General features: G+C 44.4%; 1 protein-coding gene across 1 annotated transcript in view; it reads right to left on the bottom strand.

The window, feature by feature from the left end:
• KCNAB1 (potassium voltage-gated channel subfamily A regulatory beta subunit 1) overlaps positions 1-14,712 on the bottom strand; it is a 214,806-nt gene extending 200,094 nt beyond the window's left edge. The window contains exons 1-2 of the mRNA XM_067548647.1: positions 14,631-14,712; positions 14,019-14,289 (exon numbers count right to left, since the gene is read on the bottom strand). Coding sequence (XP_067404748.1) covers positions 14,019-14,037 — 19 coding nt within the window. The 5' untranslated portion in view covers positions 14,038-14,289; positions 14,631-14,712. The remainder of the gene's footprint in view (positions 1-14,018; positions 14,290-14,630) is intronic.
• Between the last annotated feature and the right edge of the window lie 529 nt (positions 14,713-15,241).

A 15,241-nucleotide genomic window follows, 5' to 3' on the forward strand; every position in this document is an offset into this window, starting at 1 on the left:
CCCAGGTTAATAGTCTAACCTGTTTGAAGTCTCCATTCATATGTTGGATCCTGCAACCCTTTCTGACAAGACTAGGGCTTACTCAGGCAAGTAATCCTTCTGCCTTGGACTGGTGTACGTGGGGTGGTTTTACATCAGTAAGCTTTTCAGGGTAAGGGTGCACGTATGTTGGGGCTACTTTATGGGCCCATTAGCCACAGCCCTGCAATGGCGTTGGTACCGAGTTGCACTCGCCGAGGGAGCAAAAGGAGGTATTCTGGCCTGCTGCTGCACTGCTTCTTGGGGTGCATAATGCTCCCCCTCCAGACACACTCTGCGGGCTGTTTCAGGGGAGAAGGGCCATAATCCTACCCCTCCCCATCCACTTCTTGGCACCCTGGGCCTTAACAGACCACAGAGATAAGGCTGATCCAGAGTGCTTTGGGTTGAAGGAGTTCCAATTCTGCCCGGCCCTTATATGCTGAGCTCTGGAGATCAGAGAGAGCTACCCTGTTTCACTGTCAGGAAGAGCACTGGGTGGAGTTGTACTTCCTGAAGCCCACTGATGAGGAAGGGGACTGGGCACTACTCCACAGTGTGCTAGGTTATTGCTATGAGCTAGTAAAACAGGGGAGCAGCCACAGGCTTGCCATTCTTTTCTGTCCCCTTTGGGGTAGCTTGGCCATTATTCCTACTGAAAACGTGCTCCTTTAACTCCTCACTAACAGCAAAGATAGCATATCCACCTCTGCAAAGATATCCACCTATACAAAGATAGTATCTCCAACTCTCACCTCTCCACCCCCCACTTCCCCCAGCAATTGCTTCTGAGGCTGTTTGTTGTTCTACTGGTTATTTTACTTTTTTGGCATTTGTATAAGTTTTCACAATAAAAAGCCATTTGAAATTTTGTTTTACACTTCCCCATAAGAGTTAAGGCCAGTTCCAGAACCCACTAAAGCCAGACACTTTCCACTGACTTCCATGAGTGAGCTTTGGATGAGACCCCAAATTTCTGAACCACCAAATGAGCTATGCTCAAATTACAGATGTCCAGTTACAGAACCTTACAAAGTTCTTTAGATTCTTTCATTTGAAAGCTGGCTACACCCAGCTCACACAAATTCAGGAGCATGTAGTGAAAAGCATGTTAGCATTCGGTTTTTCAGATTTTCCATTTAAACAAACACTACTTGTTCCCAAATACAGCAAAGACTTGAAGAGGTAATGATCACAACAAAAATAAAATAAATAAATCAAAAGCACATGCTTGCAATTAGTTCCCCTCTAAACAGGGCATTGTTCGTTTTATAATAGACTTGCCAAAGTAGATGTTCCCTTAACTTGTCTGTTTAGCAAGGTAACACTATAGCACATATAATCATCCAAGTGACAATATCTTATTAGCCAAGGGAGGTAACTGACCTACCTATGAAAAGTGAACAGATAATGGATTGCTTTTCTGGGAGCAAAGTTACCTTTAAATATTCATACCAGGAGTCTGCAGCTGTATTCAAAACACACTTGGATTTATCATCAGTCAACACAGCAATGGCGGCCAAACTTTCAACATAATTTAAACTGGAACAAACAGTGTGCTGTCATAGATGCTTGCACAAAGCTAATACTGCTTTCCTATTCACCTGAAGCTGGCTAATTTCCCAAAGGGAAAAGTGAACCTTAGGGATGCTGCAGCATCAAGGGGAAGATCTAGGCTGTTGGATACAGCCATGTCATGACTCTTACCCGAGAAGGGTCCCAAATGACCCTACATCTGTTTGCAGGGTCCTGCTCCTTCCTTCACAGCAGGAAGCAGAAGGTGCAAGTGGCATTTCATCAGCACCAGTAATGGGTGAAGTCAGGAAGGTGGGACCTGCAGTTCAAGCTCAGGACTAGCAATTCGGAGATCTGGATTCTATTCCCAGCTCTGTTACTGACATGTTGCATGACTGGGGGCAGCTTGCATGCTGACTGATTTAACTCCTTTATGCCCAGCTTCCCACACTATCAAATGGGACAGCTAAGGCCTACTTGCTACAAAACTGCTGGGAGGCTTAATTTATTGCTTGTTAAGCACTTTACAGTATTTAGATGGAAGGAGCAATAGAAAGTATTCTAAACACAGATGGAAGGAGTAGGGGAATGCAAGAGGGAGGAGGGATTCTCCTTTTAGGGTGAGAAGAACAGAAGGGAACAAGAATGCAGACCTAAGACGAACCTTGCAGCAGAAGGCACTGAGGGCAGTGTAGGATGCTAAGGATCAGTACATTTATCCTCAGTGTCTAAAAGGTTCAGCTGCTCCTGAAAGACATCTATCATAAAGTGGTGTTCACAATTCTATGGTCCTCTATAGTAGCCTCATCATTGCAACACACAATATTCTGTAGGGGTTTGAAACAGTTTAGCTGATTTGTAGGTAGCTCTGAATAAAATTGTTAACCTTCACTTCAGCAAATCAAACCACTTCTTCGTTATCAGAAAGCAAAAATGCATCAGAAGCCAGCATATTTGATTTTAGTTTTTTGTAGTCTACAGTCAGATTTTTTTTATTTCTACTGGAGCTAGCTTTGTTTTTTTTAAATTCACTGAGACCTTTCATATCAGAAGTAGTTTTTAAAAGCAGTTTAAAAAGAATGAGTATCGAACAGAAGTGTCAGACTAGTCAGTGAGTAGCTGCCTGAGACCAATGCTGAATATTCAATCAAAGTGCCACAAAACTGAGCTGTCAATTTGTAAGGAAAAGATACTAATAAAGGAGTGTTGAATTGGTTTAAGTAAAGGCAGGGAAACACCAGTGCTTATGCCTGTTTTTGCTTCTTTAGGATGCATGAAGGAAGTCCATCAGACTTTTCCTTCTACTTGCTATTTATGTTGTGCTTGTCTACATGTGGAGGTTTACTGAAGTAGTTATTTTGGAATAAGGGTATCTACCTGGGGTATTATTCCAGAATAATTGTTCCAGGTGTAGACAAGGCTTTAGACCTAAAATGGGGAAGATCATGCCTGATATTTCTTTCTTGGGCAACCCAGAGGTTGTGTCTACAGTGTGATTGTAGCACAGGTAACATACTAGCACTAGCTTTAATTTATCTAGCATGGGTAAAAATAGAATTGAAGACATGGCAGCATGGACCCAGTCATAGACTAGCAACCTGTGCACATACCTAGGCACTCCACTGGACTTCAACTAGGACAGTCAGTGCCACTGTGTGTTCACAACTGTTGTTACCCACACTAGCTAGATTAAAATGCAGTTATAGTAGGGGTAGACATAACTGCTTGAGTGTTAAATTGCACTGTAGCTGTATACAGATATGGGACCTGGACTCTCAACCTTTACTTGGAAGGGGAAGGTGTTGCATCTTTAAAGAGCTGTTCTTCCACTTATTCCAATATTTGAGTCAAATAGGTGTTAACCACAATGTCATTACCCCTCTGAATCAGATGTCACTGCCTTGGTATGGCGGTAACTTTGGCTGGCAAAGTTAACAGAATTAGGAGTCATACACATTAGTTTTCCTTTGTCAGTAATCCTTTTCAAAAAGGTAAAAAAAGATGGAGGGGCACCAGGCTATGTTTGTATAAGGCTGAGCTGATCAGGAGCTTAGAAAATAAGTTAGAATAAGTTGAGTTGAGTTCATACTTTTCAAACTCCGCCTCCTTCTGTAAAGAATGGCTTTGACTCCAAAGTCCTTACACAGGCAGGGCTTCCCCTTGGAGATAGATGGTAGTTTTTCTTGAATGCTGACCGCAGAATGAGACCTGAAGCTGGAGAAGCCAACGTGGAGATGATGGTATTTGTTAGATCAGGGTTTTCAAGTCAGACAATTCCAACCAGCAGCACTAAAGAGCAGACAAATGCAGTGCTTTCCATGTTCTCATATAGGCACTTCAACAGCCCTGAGTTGAAGAGATCTCTGGGCTGCAGAGCTAAGTGGGACAGTAACGCACAGCAATGGAGAGGGGAAAGCAGGCACAGCCTTGGCAGGCTCTAGTGCCCCCCTCTGACATTTACATCTAAAAATCTATCCTCCTAAAGTAAATAGTAGGACAGCTTTCTTCCACCATCCCCCGCAACATACACACTGCTGTTCTAAACATAGGTTTAGATCAGAAAAAGATTAAGCCGGTTGCCCTCAACTGGTGTACAGAGCACACCAGGAACTTGCTATCAGAGTAAAACCAATTGTCAAGAGGATTTGAGGCTGGTCTAATTCTAGATATGATCTGCCATCTCCTTGGAAAGTAATGCACATAGCAAGACAGATCAGCATGACAGGCTTGAAATAAGTCTAGTCTATACACCTCTGTTCTTCATCTTCCTGGAGCCACTGCTATTCGTTTTTTAAATTTTGCATCAGACCCTGGCCTTCTTAGAGATGTTAGAAAATGAGGAGACCTCATAAGAGCAGAATCAGAAGATCCATATTTTTCACTTTACAGATTTAATGCATCCCACATGAATTACAATAAAGTTTTGGTGGATTGCAGCCAAAAGAGATCATCTGTATCCAACTGAAGCTGGTGTAGTTCAGAGTTAAGTACTTCTTAAAATTACATCAACATTTCCAGTTAAGTGGTGATAGTACAAACAATTGGAAGTTACAGCAATCTCTGTGAAAACAGAACAAGAGTTTCTCTTATAACTGAGCTCAAAGCTGTTAGGTAGACGTCTCCCTCCCTAGAAAAGGGCTCAAATTCACCCATCTTTTATGCTGGCACATTACAGTGAGGCTCCAAAAAAAGGAAGTCTGTTTCAGAGGAGGCTGTGGCAGCAGAAAGTGCCTATGATCTCCCTGGCCTGCGAGTGCTATATGGTGCCAGGACAACTGGAAAAGAAAAACAAAAAACACTGTTGGTCCTGGCCCAAGGATCTGCTGCTCAGTGCGCCTGCTTAGCAGTTCGTCAACTGGACTTATGGAGCCACAAGCATAAGCTAAAGCTGCTTACCTCCAGGACCCCCCACATGGGGACGGAGGGGAGGAGGAGGGTACACTTCACTGGGACCCGGAGGTCCTGGGGGGGGCCCGGCCCAGGCTGCAACTCCCATTGTGTGTGGGGGAAGGAGCCAGTGTTACAAGTTTGTACTGGGCCCGAAAAAAATTGTGCTTGGGCCCTGCTTACCTCACTCCCAGGTGAGAGCCATGGAGAGCAGGTTTTCTGAGTGCTGACTCCACAGCATAGTTGTGATTATAAAACCAACAGCGCCAGATCCTTTGGTCTGGCCAGGCTGTGCTCAGTGCAAGCCCAGCAGTGGGCAAATGCCGATGTCCTAATTTATTGTCGACGGTTCCCAGGGCTGTTCCAGGAGTCGGAGACTGCTGGGGCAGAGGAACATTGTGGCAACCTTCACTTCTCCCTGGCCACACTTCCCACACCCGTTCTACAAACACCCAATGATTCCTCCAGGCAGTGGACTTCTCAGGGAGCTAGATCTGCCAGCTTTATGGCTGCTTCACACTATCAGTATGATGCAAATCAGCCCGTACGGTGAAGGATCTGGTCCAGTGTTTACCTCTTTGATATTCAGGATCAGAACTTAAGCGTTCTGAATATTCCTTCCACATAAAAACCAGGTATATAAGGCCAGTTCCAGGATTCTCTGAAGTCCCTGGCAAAACTCCCATTGACTTCAGTGCTTCAGGATAAGGCCCATAAGGTCTCTCTCATACCTACCCTTATGGGCATTCTACCATCTCTCTGCTCTTCTTTCACCAGAGAAGATTTATTTAGCTAACATTTGACTCAGAGCACCATAGCTTGGATGAGATAGTCTAGCAATACATCAGAGAAAAGGATGCCAGGAATCAGGGTCCCCCAACCAGCATTCTTCATAGCTCATTTCACTTTTAAAGATTGGCTGCAGGAAATAGAGAAAAGGGGATATTAATGGATGAATTAATAAGCTCTTTAAAAGACTGCAGTGACATTTGCTGCTCCTTTTGGGGGATGGTTTGTGCCTGAGATCAATGGATGAATATGGCTCATTTAACGTCAACTAATTTCTCCCCCAGTCTACTGTACAGAGTTCCCATTAGTTGATGGATGATCTCCAGGAAATAAGGCAAAGTTAACCCTCACTGGGTCTTATTTTATTGGAGTAATTAAATTGTTTTGTGAGATGGCTGTTTCAATGCAGTAAGTATTCCATTGGCATTGTGGCTTTTCCCTAAAACGTCTGTATTAAATGTTTGGGATCAAAGGTAAAATACAAAAGCGTGACCTTGTGTCTGTATGTTGTTCATATTAGCACCCATGCTGCTCCACCACCCAATCTTTCGAAAGTTTTGGAGAACCCTTTTCTCATTGCACATTAAGTGAGCACATACAGTGCTTGAAGTTATACCATAGCCTCCCGGGACCCACCGTCAGCAATAAGGCAATAGTGAAAAGCTGCTCTTCTCAGACAACTAATATACATGAGTTAGAAATACTTGGATACATCTGGGTTTTACAAAGATAATATATATTGAGAATATCTGTATTATGTAATAACCCAGGAGAAATGAGTATTCCATTTATCTGGCCCTCTGCTGGCAAGAAAAGACCTTTCTACAGTAGATTAACAACAATTCCAAATGGGTTCATAATGATGCCCATTCAACTAGAGTACACCGAACTGCATTCTTCCCTGGCATGGCTATACTGAAGTGAGTTGAATCCGTTTGTCTAGGTATTTAAATGGCCAGGGCTGGATTCCTGCTGTAAACCTGGATCAACCACTGAGTGGCCAAGATGCTCTGGATTTACACCAGTGCAATTGGAGTTGGACTCTAGCCCTCTACCTTTATTTTGAAAAGGTCATATTTTTGTGGGGGGTTTTGGTAATAGCAAATGACAGGTTTCTGCCCCAGAGGACGGTCACAGAAGAATTAGGGGCAAAACAAAGTGCTGTAAGTGCCTTGATCTTGAAGGGTTTTTTGTTTGTTTGTTTTAAACCACTTGCTTCAGGAACCAGTGAGAAATCTGCAGAGGAGGGTTGCCAATTTTGGTTGGATGCATTTCTGGAGATTTCCTTACATAATATGATCTTTAATTAAGTTTCATCTTTAATTCCTGGAAACTCCAGGACAATCTTGGAGGTTTGGCAACCCTACTACAGAGACCAGAGCCTTCCTGCATGGATAGCTGCTCTTTTATGTGGCTTCACTGGCCCATACTTCCCCTGGCAGCACAATGTACTGCACAAGCCACGCTGGCAGGCCCCTTGGAGCTGCTCAGTAGCAGCCAAAGAAGGGATTCAAGTACCACCACCAGAGGCAGAGCAGAGGTCCATACGGCAAAGGAAGACCAGGCCCTACTCAGTTCCCTTCCACCTCACCCTCAAAATTCTGCCCAGCTCCATCCATATGGTGCCCCAGTAAAGGGCCCTCCCTGGTTGGAAGGAAGAGGGGGATGGAGGACGAGGTGGGCCAGGGCTTCCATTGAAGGTGTTTGAATTGGGCAGTGGACTACAGGTGGATGATTTGTAAACTTGTAAAAACAAAAGGGGCAGATCCTCAACTGGTGCAAACTGATCGAGTTCCCTACCAGATAACAGTGGAGCGACACCAATTTACACCAGCTAAGGATCTGGCCCAAAGCCTGTTTGCTAAAACAGGCTACCAAGTTTGAAGTCCTGCATCATGGGATTACTTTGCTCTCTTTTGTCCTTTGGTAAGTGGGGGGGGGGGGGGTTTGTTTGTTTTATATAATGATGTGGGAAAGGGCATGACATATTGAAGCCACGTGACAGTTGACAATTTAGACAGAGGGTGAAAGCCTGACCCTATTGAAGTTGATAGCAAGATTCTCAGGCTTCAGTAGGATCAGTATTTCACTCAGAAGAAAGAATGTAGAACTTTGTTATTAAAGTGCAGTAGTTTTTCCTTATCACCTCCATTCCTAAAGATTTCATGCTATCAGGTTAAGTGTCAGTGACCCATTCCCTTGACAAAAAAGTGACTCATTCTCACAGCAGACTGTACACCCAGTTAGACAGATGCCATGTGTCTGTACCCTTCTCCCAACTATCAGAGCAAGAGAAGTGTTCCTGATGACATTCTTCTTTACTGGAATTCAACTAGTGTTGGAGAAATCCATATTTAGGACACAGATTGATTAAATTAGGGTGCGTCAGAAGATGGATGTTAGAACACTTGCCTGGAAGACAAAAGAGTTAACATACATTGGTGACCTCCCTTGAACTAAATTTAAAAAACCCAGCACACCATTTTGAGCATCAGGTTCATTTTTGGGGAATTAATAAGGGAGGACTCATTTCTCAGCAGAATAACCCTAGTCAGACATACTGTGCCATACCTATGAAACTGCAGACTCCGGCATTAGACAAGTATTAATCTAGGGCTGTATGCAAATGTATTGCTACCAAAGACTATAGTTTGCTAACGTATGAACTACTTCTGGCCCCCCCATATGTCTTCTGTTGCCACTCCTCTGACTCCCAGCTGAAGTATTTATTACCCGAGCAACGCTCAGACCATAAATCAACTCCCACATTTAACTGTCAAAAATGAAAAGACAGACGGTAAACAGCCACCCTGATAATCATTCTGACCACAAGCTGAGTCACTTCCAGTGAAACAGAGGAAGAAAAGATCATATCTACAGAAAAATGCAGATTTTTCCACCGAGAATAAAGTTCTCCCAAGGAAATCAAAGTCTGAAAGTGCATTTCACTGTGACACATTGCAAACAACTTCAGATGGTAAGACAGCTTTGTTTTAGGTTTTAAATGTTTAATCTCTGGTTTATGTTTAAAACATTATCTCCCTAAGTGTGTAAATCTCACCTCAGCCATTCTTTTTCTGTGCTGTCACATCCACCCCGTGTGCTCGAATGTATAAGCTAAAAAGTTTCATATTATTCAAATGCAATAAAAACTAGAAGTTTCCAAATAATCCCCTTTGATCACAGTAATTAATTCACGGTTTCTGAGAACTCTGCCAACTTGCTGCATCCATGTCCTTATGGATTTGGGTGCCTAGTTTTAGGCCTGCACATTTGACAATTTTGATCTTTAACACAGATCTGAATGGTATTAAGAACATCTCTTATAAGCTTATGCACATTAGATGCCTAAGACTGCTCAATACATAATAGAAAGTGTGCTGCAGTCATTTATTTGTCTAGCTACAGGACATTTTTAAATTATGCCAGAAACATCTTCCTCTGAAAATATGAATGGAAGCAGGATGACTCAGCACTTCAAATGATTCTTTAGACTAAGGTCACAGATGGTTAGTGTCACTGAGCCAGCCAAGATCAAAACTTCAAGCGATGGATGAAGTAGGCAGCATCTCTCTATGGGAAAAAAGGCCTGGGCAGTTTCCTTTAATGTCTTTACTTCAGCACAGAACGCTATGATGGCAGAGCCTACAGCTAAGCAGTAGCACTTCTCAAACAAATGGTGCCATGGCAGCTATAGCTCAAATTAACCTTGGGGCTCCATGAGCTGTAGAGGTGACCTGTCAGCATTGAGGAAGGCTGCAATTGGAAGGCAGGCACTGTGTGGCTTGGGTAAAGTCACAGAATTCTCTCTGGAAATGCCCATGAAAGTTACTGCTGGTTGTTTTAGCTCCTGCTCCAGGTCTATTATCTTCCACTCAACTGGCCAATGGTAGCTTGGCTTTCTGTTCAGGTAATCCAAAAATCTGTAAGCTGCCACTTCTTTGGCTCTCCAAAAGCCTTTTCCCTACAGCCACCATAAGCCTACAAGACCCCCAAGCAAGGTGATATCTACTGTTTTCTGTGGCTTCACAGTCATGGAAATATTTTATAACCTTCCATGTGATTTTGTGTGTGACCGGGTGAGTCTGCTGGGCCAGGTTGCCACATTACTGCATTGTGCCCACAAAATATGCAAGAGTGGGGATTGGGGGGGGAGGGAGAGGGGAAAAGAGGGTTTGGAACATGCTGCTGCTCATTGTGCACATGCAGTTACCTGTTTATGGGAGGTGTATACTTAGCAAGTGCAACTCAGCGTTAACAAGTCTTTTGCACTCACTCCTGTCCCCCTTTCCAGTGGGATCCTTCAGAGCTGTGGGTGTTAACTCACAGCCACTGTGCAGAAACAACTCATGGAGGCTGTAGCAACTGGGAGCTGCCTAATGTGGATGAAGGAAAGAGAGGTGCTAACCAAAACCAAAGCAAGGAACTCTGGGGAAAAAACAGCTGCTCTACTATGTGCCACTTGTGCTTTTTCTGGATCATAACTGGTGTAAGTTTGAAGACAGAACCCTGACTTTAAACTTCTATCTGGAGAAAGTGACCTTGTGTTCAAACCTGAGCAGGTAGTGAAATTTGCTCTTAGTGTCTGTCCCCAGCTATGCACCAGCTTTAATTTTTGAATATTTGACCCTTGACCTTCATTTCATCTTACTTCTTCCCTAGCTAGATTGGAGTTAGGCATTTCTGAAAGGGTAGACTCCGAATGGAATAAGCCCTCAAAAGATGTTCAAAATCCTAAGTCCAGACCAGAAAGGTGCCCATCTCCACTTGGGATTCACAGCCATGAAACCACTGCTGGACTGTTAAGGCACATAAGCCAGGTCAGTCCTTTCCCAAGAAAAACCAAGGCAGAGATAGTGCCACTCCTGACCGCATGGTTACACTCAGCCAGGATACAAAAGACCTGGGTTCAAGTCCTTCCTATGCCAGATTCAAACCAGGGAGTTAAACCCAGTGCTCCCACCATGTGAGTGCCCTAATCACTGGGCATTAGAGTCACTCAGACCATATTACCACTGAAGTATTTCATACAAAGTAAAAAAGCTTCAACAGGAGAGCTTGAGACACCCACCCCATGATACCTTCTTATAACAGAGTGCCCTCCTAACCACCCCATAATCTTGTGTGCAAGTTCTGCATGCTCAGAGCACCCTTAGCAGATCAGGTGCTGCTAGGCAGGAAAGGGCAGGTCTAGTTTGTGAATCCCACTTTGGTGTGAATTTGGCACTAGGCAGCTTAATCAACTCTGGATTTTGGCAGTCTGTGCATTCCTAATGGCAGACATTTGCCAGGTATCCAAAGGAGGCACCTAAAGTTCTTGCCTGCTTCAGTGTAGACACTACCTATGCCAATGGAGGGTTTCTCCCATCAGTGTAAGTACACCACCTCCTGGAGAAGTGGTAGCTAGGTCAACCTATGGGGGTTAGAGCACTATAGCTGCATTTCTCAGAGGTGTGAAAAATCCACACCCTGAAAGACATCAATATACAAAAATAAATTCCTAGTATAAGCCAAGCATATGTCCCCCTTGTGACTCTAGCCCTAAAAACTTCAGGGGAAGATTGTCAAAGGAAAGTCAATGGCAGCTAGGCACTTAACTTCCTATTGTATGGGAATGTGTTAATGGCTGCCATTAATCTCAGGCCTGATTGAAGCTGATGGCTGCACTAACCACCCTTCATTCAGGCTAAACATAAGGAGCCATTAGACCTTCCATATAATTATAGCTGAAATAAGGCAAAACTTATGTTGCTCAGGGATGTGAATATTCCACCCCGAGCAACAGAAGTTACAACATAAGCACCAGTGGGGACACCACAATGGGAGAGCTTCTCCCACCGATATAGCTACTGCCACTTCTTGAGGTGGATTAATTACATCACCGGGAGAGCTCTCTCCTGTTGGCTTAAAGCAGCTATATTAGAAATCTTACAGCAGTGCCGCTGCATCAGTACAGCTATGCTGTTGTAAGATCTCTAGTGTAGACAGTTTAAAATAGCTAACACCCAAAGCACTAGGGCACATGGCAAAGGCTCAACAAAGTTAAACTAGGTGGTTAGAGGGGGTTTCCTGGGACTGACTGGCTGCAGTTGTGTGTCTGAGGCAGAAAGTGAGTGAGAAGCTGCAGTGGAGACTCAAGTGGCCCTGTGAACAGGGCCCCTGCATGGGGGGGAAAGGGTACACTTTACCAGGCCCAGGAGGCCCTGGCTGCAACCCTCATTACCATGAGGAAAGCATTTTTCATGGCTCATGAGATTGTACGTATGGGATGAGGGATTGTGGTATGTGTGTGGGAGGGCGCCCATGTTACAAGTTTGTAATGGGCCTGAAAAAATTATGGTTGGGTCCTGCCTGTGAAGCAGCAAGCAGGGAGAAAGAGCCCCTGGAGCACAGAACTGCCTGAAGAGGCAGGCTTCCTTTACCTCTAATTTTATTAGATTTAACCTCAGCTTGAAATTCTGCTTTATAGTCACCTTTGCATTTTCTGGCAAAGTGTCTATCTTGAGGAATTTAGGACACTGGGCCATTATAATTTTACAAATAGTTACAAAATGAGCTTCTCCACAGCAGGAACACCCCTGAGAAGCTTGACCCCCTTTTAACTAAACTAGTTTTGCATTTTTAGTGAATCCATTTGATCAGCCCAATTTTAAGTGCAAATCATGGAAAAGTGTTTCAGCAAGAGCAATGGAAGCAGCTAAGGTCCCTTCTGCCAGCAAATCATCTTTGGTGTGTGTTAGGAGATAATGCAATCTGTCCCACAGCATACCTGCTAAGATATTTCCAGATGAGCACGATTCAGTTAAACTTTTTAGCTCTGCAACATACACAGCTACAGTTTCCTCTTGCCTTCTCAGCCTGAAAACTTTAAATTCTGTAGGGTATTGTTTGGCTTTGGTGTGTAGTGCTCTGTCAAGATGTTGTGCAGGTCTTCTAAACCTTTATCTTCTGGTTTTGAGTTTGTAACAAACTTCCAGAAAGTAGGTTTCACTGCTATAGTTACTGAGGAATATGGATTTATGTATGTCCTTTTCACTAATCTCACTTGCAAGAAAAGTGGCTCAATCTTTTAATGTATTGCTGTCTATTCTAATTTTCTGCATTGAAATACTCCTCTTCCCCCCCCACCAAAAACTACTTGCAGTACTGCAGGCTGGGAACTTGCTAATTTTTTCACTGTGTAACACTATGGGGAGAACAGGGAAGCTCCCACTTACAAAGGAGGAGATAAGGGAGTGGTGGAGCCTGGCTCCATATCAGAATACTCTGGGTGTCCTAGGAAACGCTATTATAGCCACTTTACTACAATAGCCCTCCCCAGCTGAGACTTGCTCCCCAACTGTCTCCCTCTCAGAGCTTCTTCCTGACAGGCACAAACAAGAGCACCATGCCGGGACCTTCCCTGACCCAAAGTCTCCCCCTGCTGAAAAGGCAGGAAGCTCTACAGACATCTTCAAGGACACATGACCAAGAGCATCCATGTGACCTGCAATTATACCTCCCAGTCTTAAAAGCCCCAAGGGGCTTAACAAGCACCCTAGGACGCAGGCCCTAAGAGCCAATGCCCTGTTAGATGCCTCACTTTCTATGTGAAGACAGCATTACCAACCTCAGGAGATCATAAATCTTGAATTGGAGCTCAAAAAGAGTTAGTCCCTTTAAAAAAAAAAACCCTATATTGGAGGGGCATTTTTGGTGTGTCTTTTTAAAACCTCTCCCTGCCCATCCCTAGCTTTGAGTGTGAATTAGCACTGTCCACTCTCCAAAAGTGTGTTGAGTAAGGTAATTTGGCCCCACTGAAGGAGCGCTTACCCCCACATCTGCCTGTCCCCTATACAGCAATTTGTTCTAGCCTCTCCCAACAATTCAGTCCCTCCCCAATCCTCACTTGTTCTTCACACATACCCTCCCAAGCCTGGCAGCCCATAGCAGGGTCCCCTGGGCCCCTTCCAGGCTGGAGGAGTTACTGTAGGGTCTCTTCATCCCCCTCTATTCCTTCCCAGGCCAGCACCACAGGAAGAGAAGAGCAATAGTCCTGCACCCCTTGCTCCCTGGAAGGAGGGGGAAGAGGGAGTCTGCTCCAGGAGGCAGGCAAGAGAGACCTCTTCTCAGAGGCTCAAAATTCATTAGAGGGGTGGAGTTTCTTACATCATCATGAGCCTGGCTTCAGCCAAAGTCCTGTTACCCTCAAAAATGGTCAACCCTGTAGAGACAATATTCCACAATTGAATTTTTTGCAGGACTCCCACTGACACCATTAGGAAAGCCACTGTAGAGTAAAAGGAGTAGGCATATAAAAATGGACTCACCGGAGACATCTCCCCTCATGGCAGGGCCCTGTGGTGATCTGCTTCATCTCATGACTCAGCCCTCTTGCCAAGGTGCTTTAAAGCATCTCCCCTTGCAGGTAACAGAGCAGAGCAAACAAGAGTCCATCACCCCTACATGATATCTTCAACCTCCGACTGTGGGTCCTTCAAAAGTCCTTATTGCTTTATGCCAGGGGATCACAACATGTTCTCTGGTGGCTGGCATGGACAAGCAAGCCCTCTTTCTCTGCTGTGTTCCAGCAGAGGGACCCTGTATTGAACACATGAAGTCTGTCTAGTAAAGACTTTCCTGCTATTGGTCTCCCACAACCTCTTCCTTGCCCCACTGAATACCTAGAGTCTTCTCAGGCACCACAGCCTCAAGAGTCACCCTTCTGTCAGGGCTGGGCTCAGCAGGCTACTCCCACAGTCCTCCAACAAATCCAAACGAAAGGTAAAAAGCTTGCATTACCTTCTGCCTGTCTCAGGCTTGACCTTTTGTCTCTCAAGTTCCCTCTACCCTATTCCTTTACCAACTACCTCCCACCCTCTGCTTCCTAGAAATCTAGAGCCTGCTCTTTTTTCAGGGCTCACCACCAGAGCATCTCTTACCTTTCATAGCTGCTTTATAGCATTGCTAACCCCATAACAAAGCATCATGTTAGTAAAGGATTCTAGGTTTTACTCTCCCTCTAGGCCACCTAGCCTGAAATCTTTCCTTTATAGAGCCACCCAGCTCCTCTCCAGCTGCGTCTCATCCTAAATTGGTCCTGTCCCAACCTCCAGGTACAATAAGGTGCACTAATTGAGCTCATCAGTGCCTCTTAACCCTTTCAGTGCCAGCATGGGGTTTACACCACATCACAGTATATAATCTCAAAGACCACTGACCATAATTAAAAATGAAATTTGTCCCTCTCCACAGATTGTCTGGCAGCAAAGTGTTTTCCAGAAAAATACTTGTATTAATGATCCAGTTGCCGACCAAAGGGTAATGGAAAAGAAAAGTGCACACCCTGGTTACTGTCATGACATATCTCATATAGATACTTTTCTGAGCACTGCAGTATATAGTAAATAATACTGTCAGCAAATTAACCCACTGATGGGCCTTGGAATCTGAACAGCGGAGGAAGATGATTGGAACCAATCTGCTGATAATTACAGCAATTTACTATTGATTACACTGTTGCAATCTTGTTGCTCCAGTTGCATTTATTACA

The sequence above is a fragment of the Emydura macquarii genome, unplaced genomic scaffold (assembly GCF_026122565.2).
Source record: "Emydura macquarii macquarii isolate MOO-44397 ecotype Brisbane River unplaced genomic scaffold, CSIRO-AGI_Emac_v2 contig_18, whole genome shotgun sequence".
Lineage (NCBI taxonomy): Eukaryota > Metazoa > Chordata > Testudines > Chelidae > Emydura > Emydura macquarii.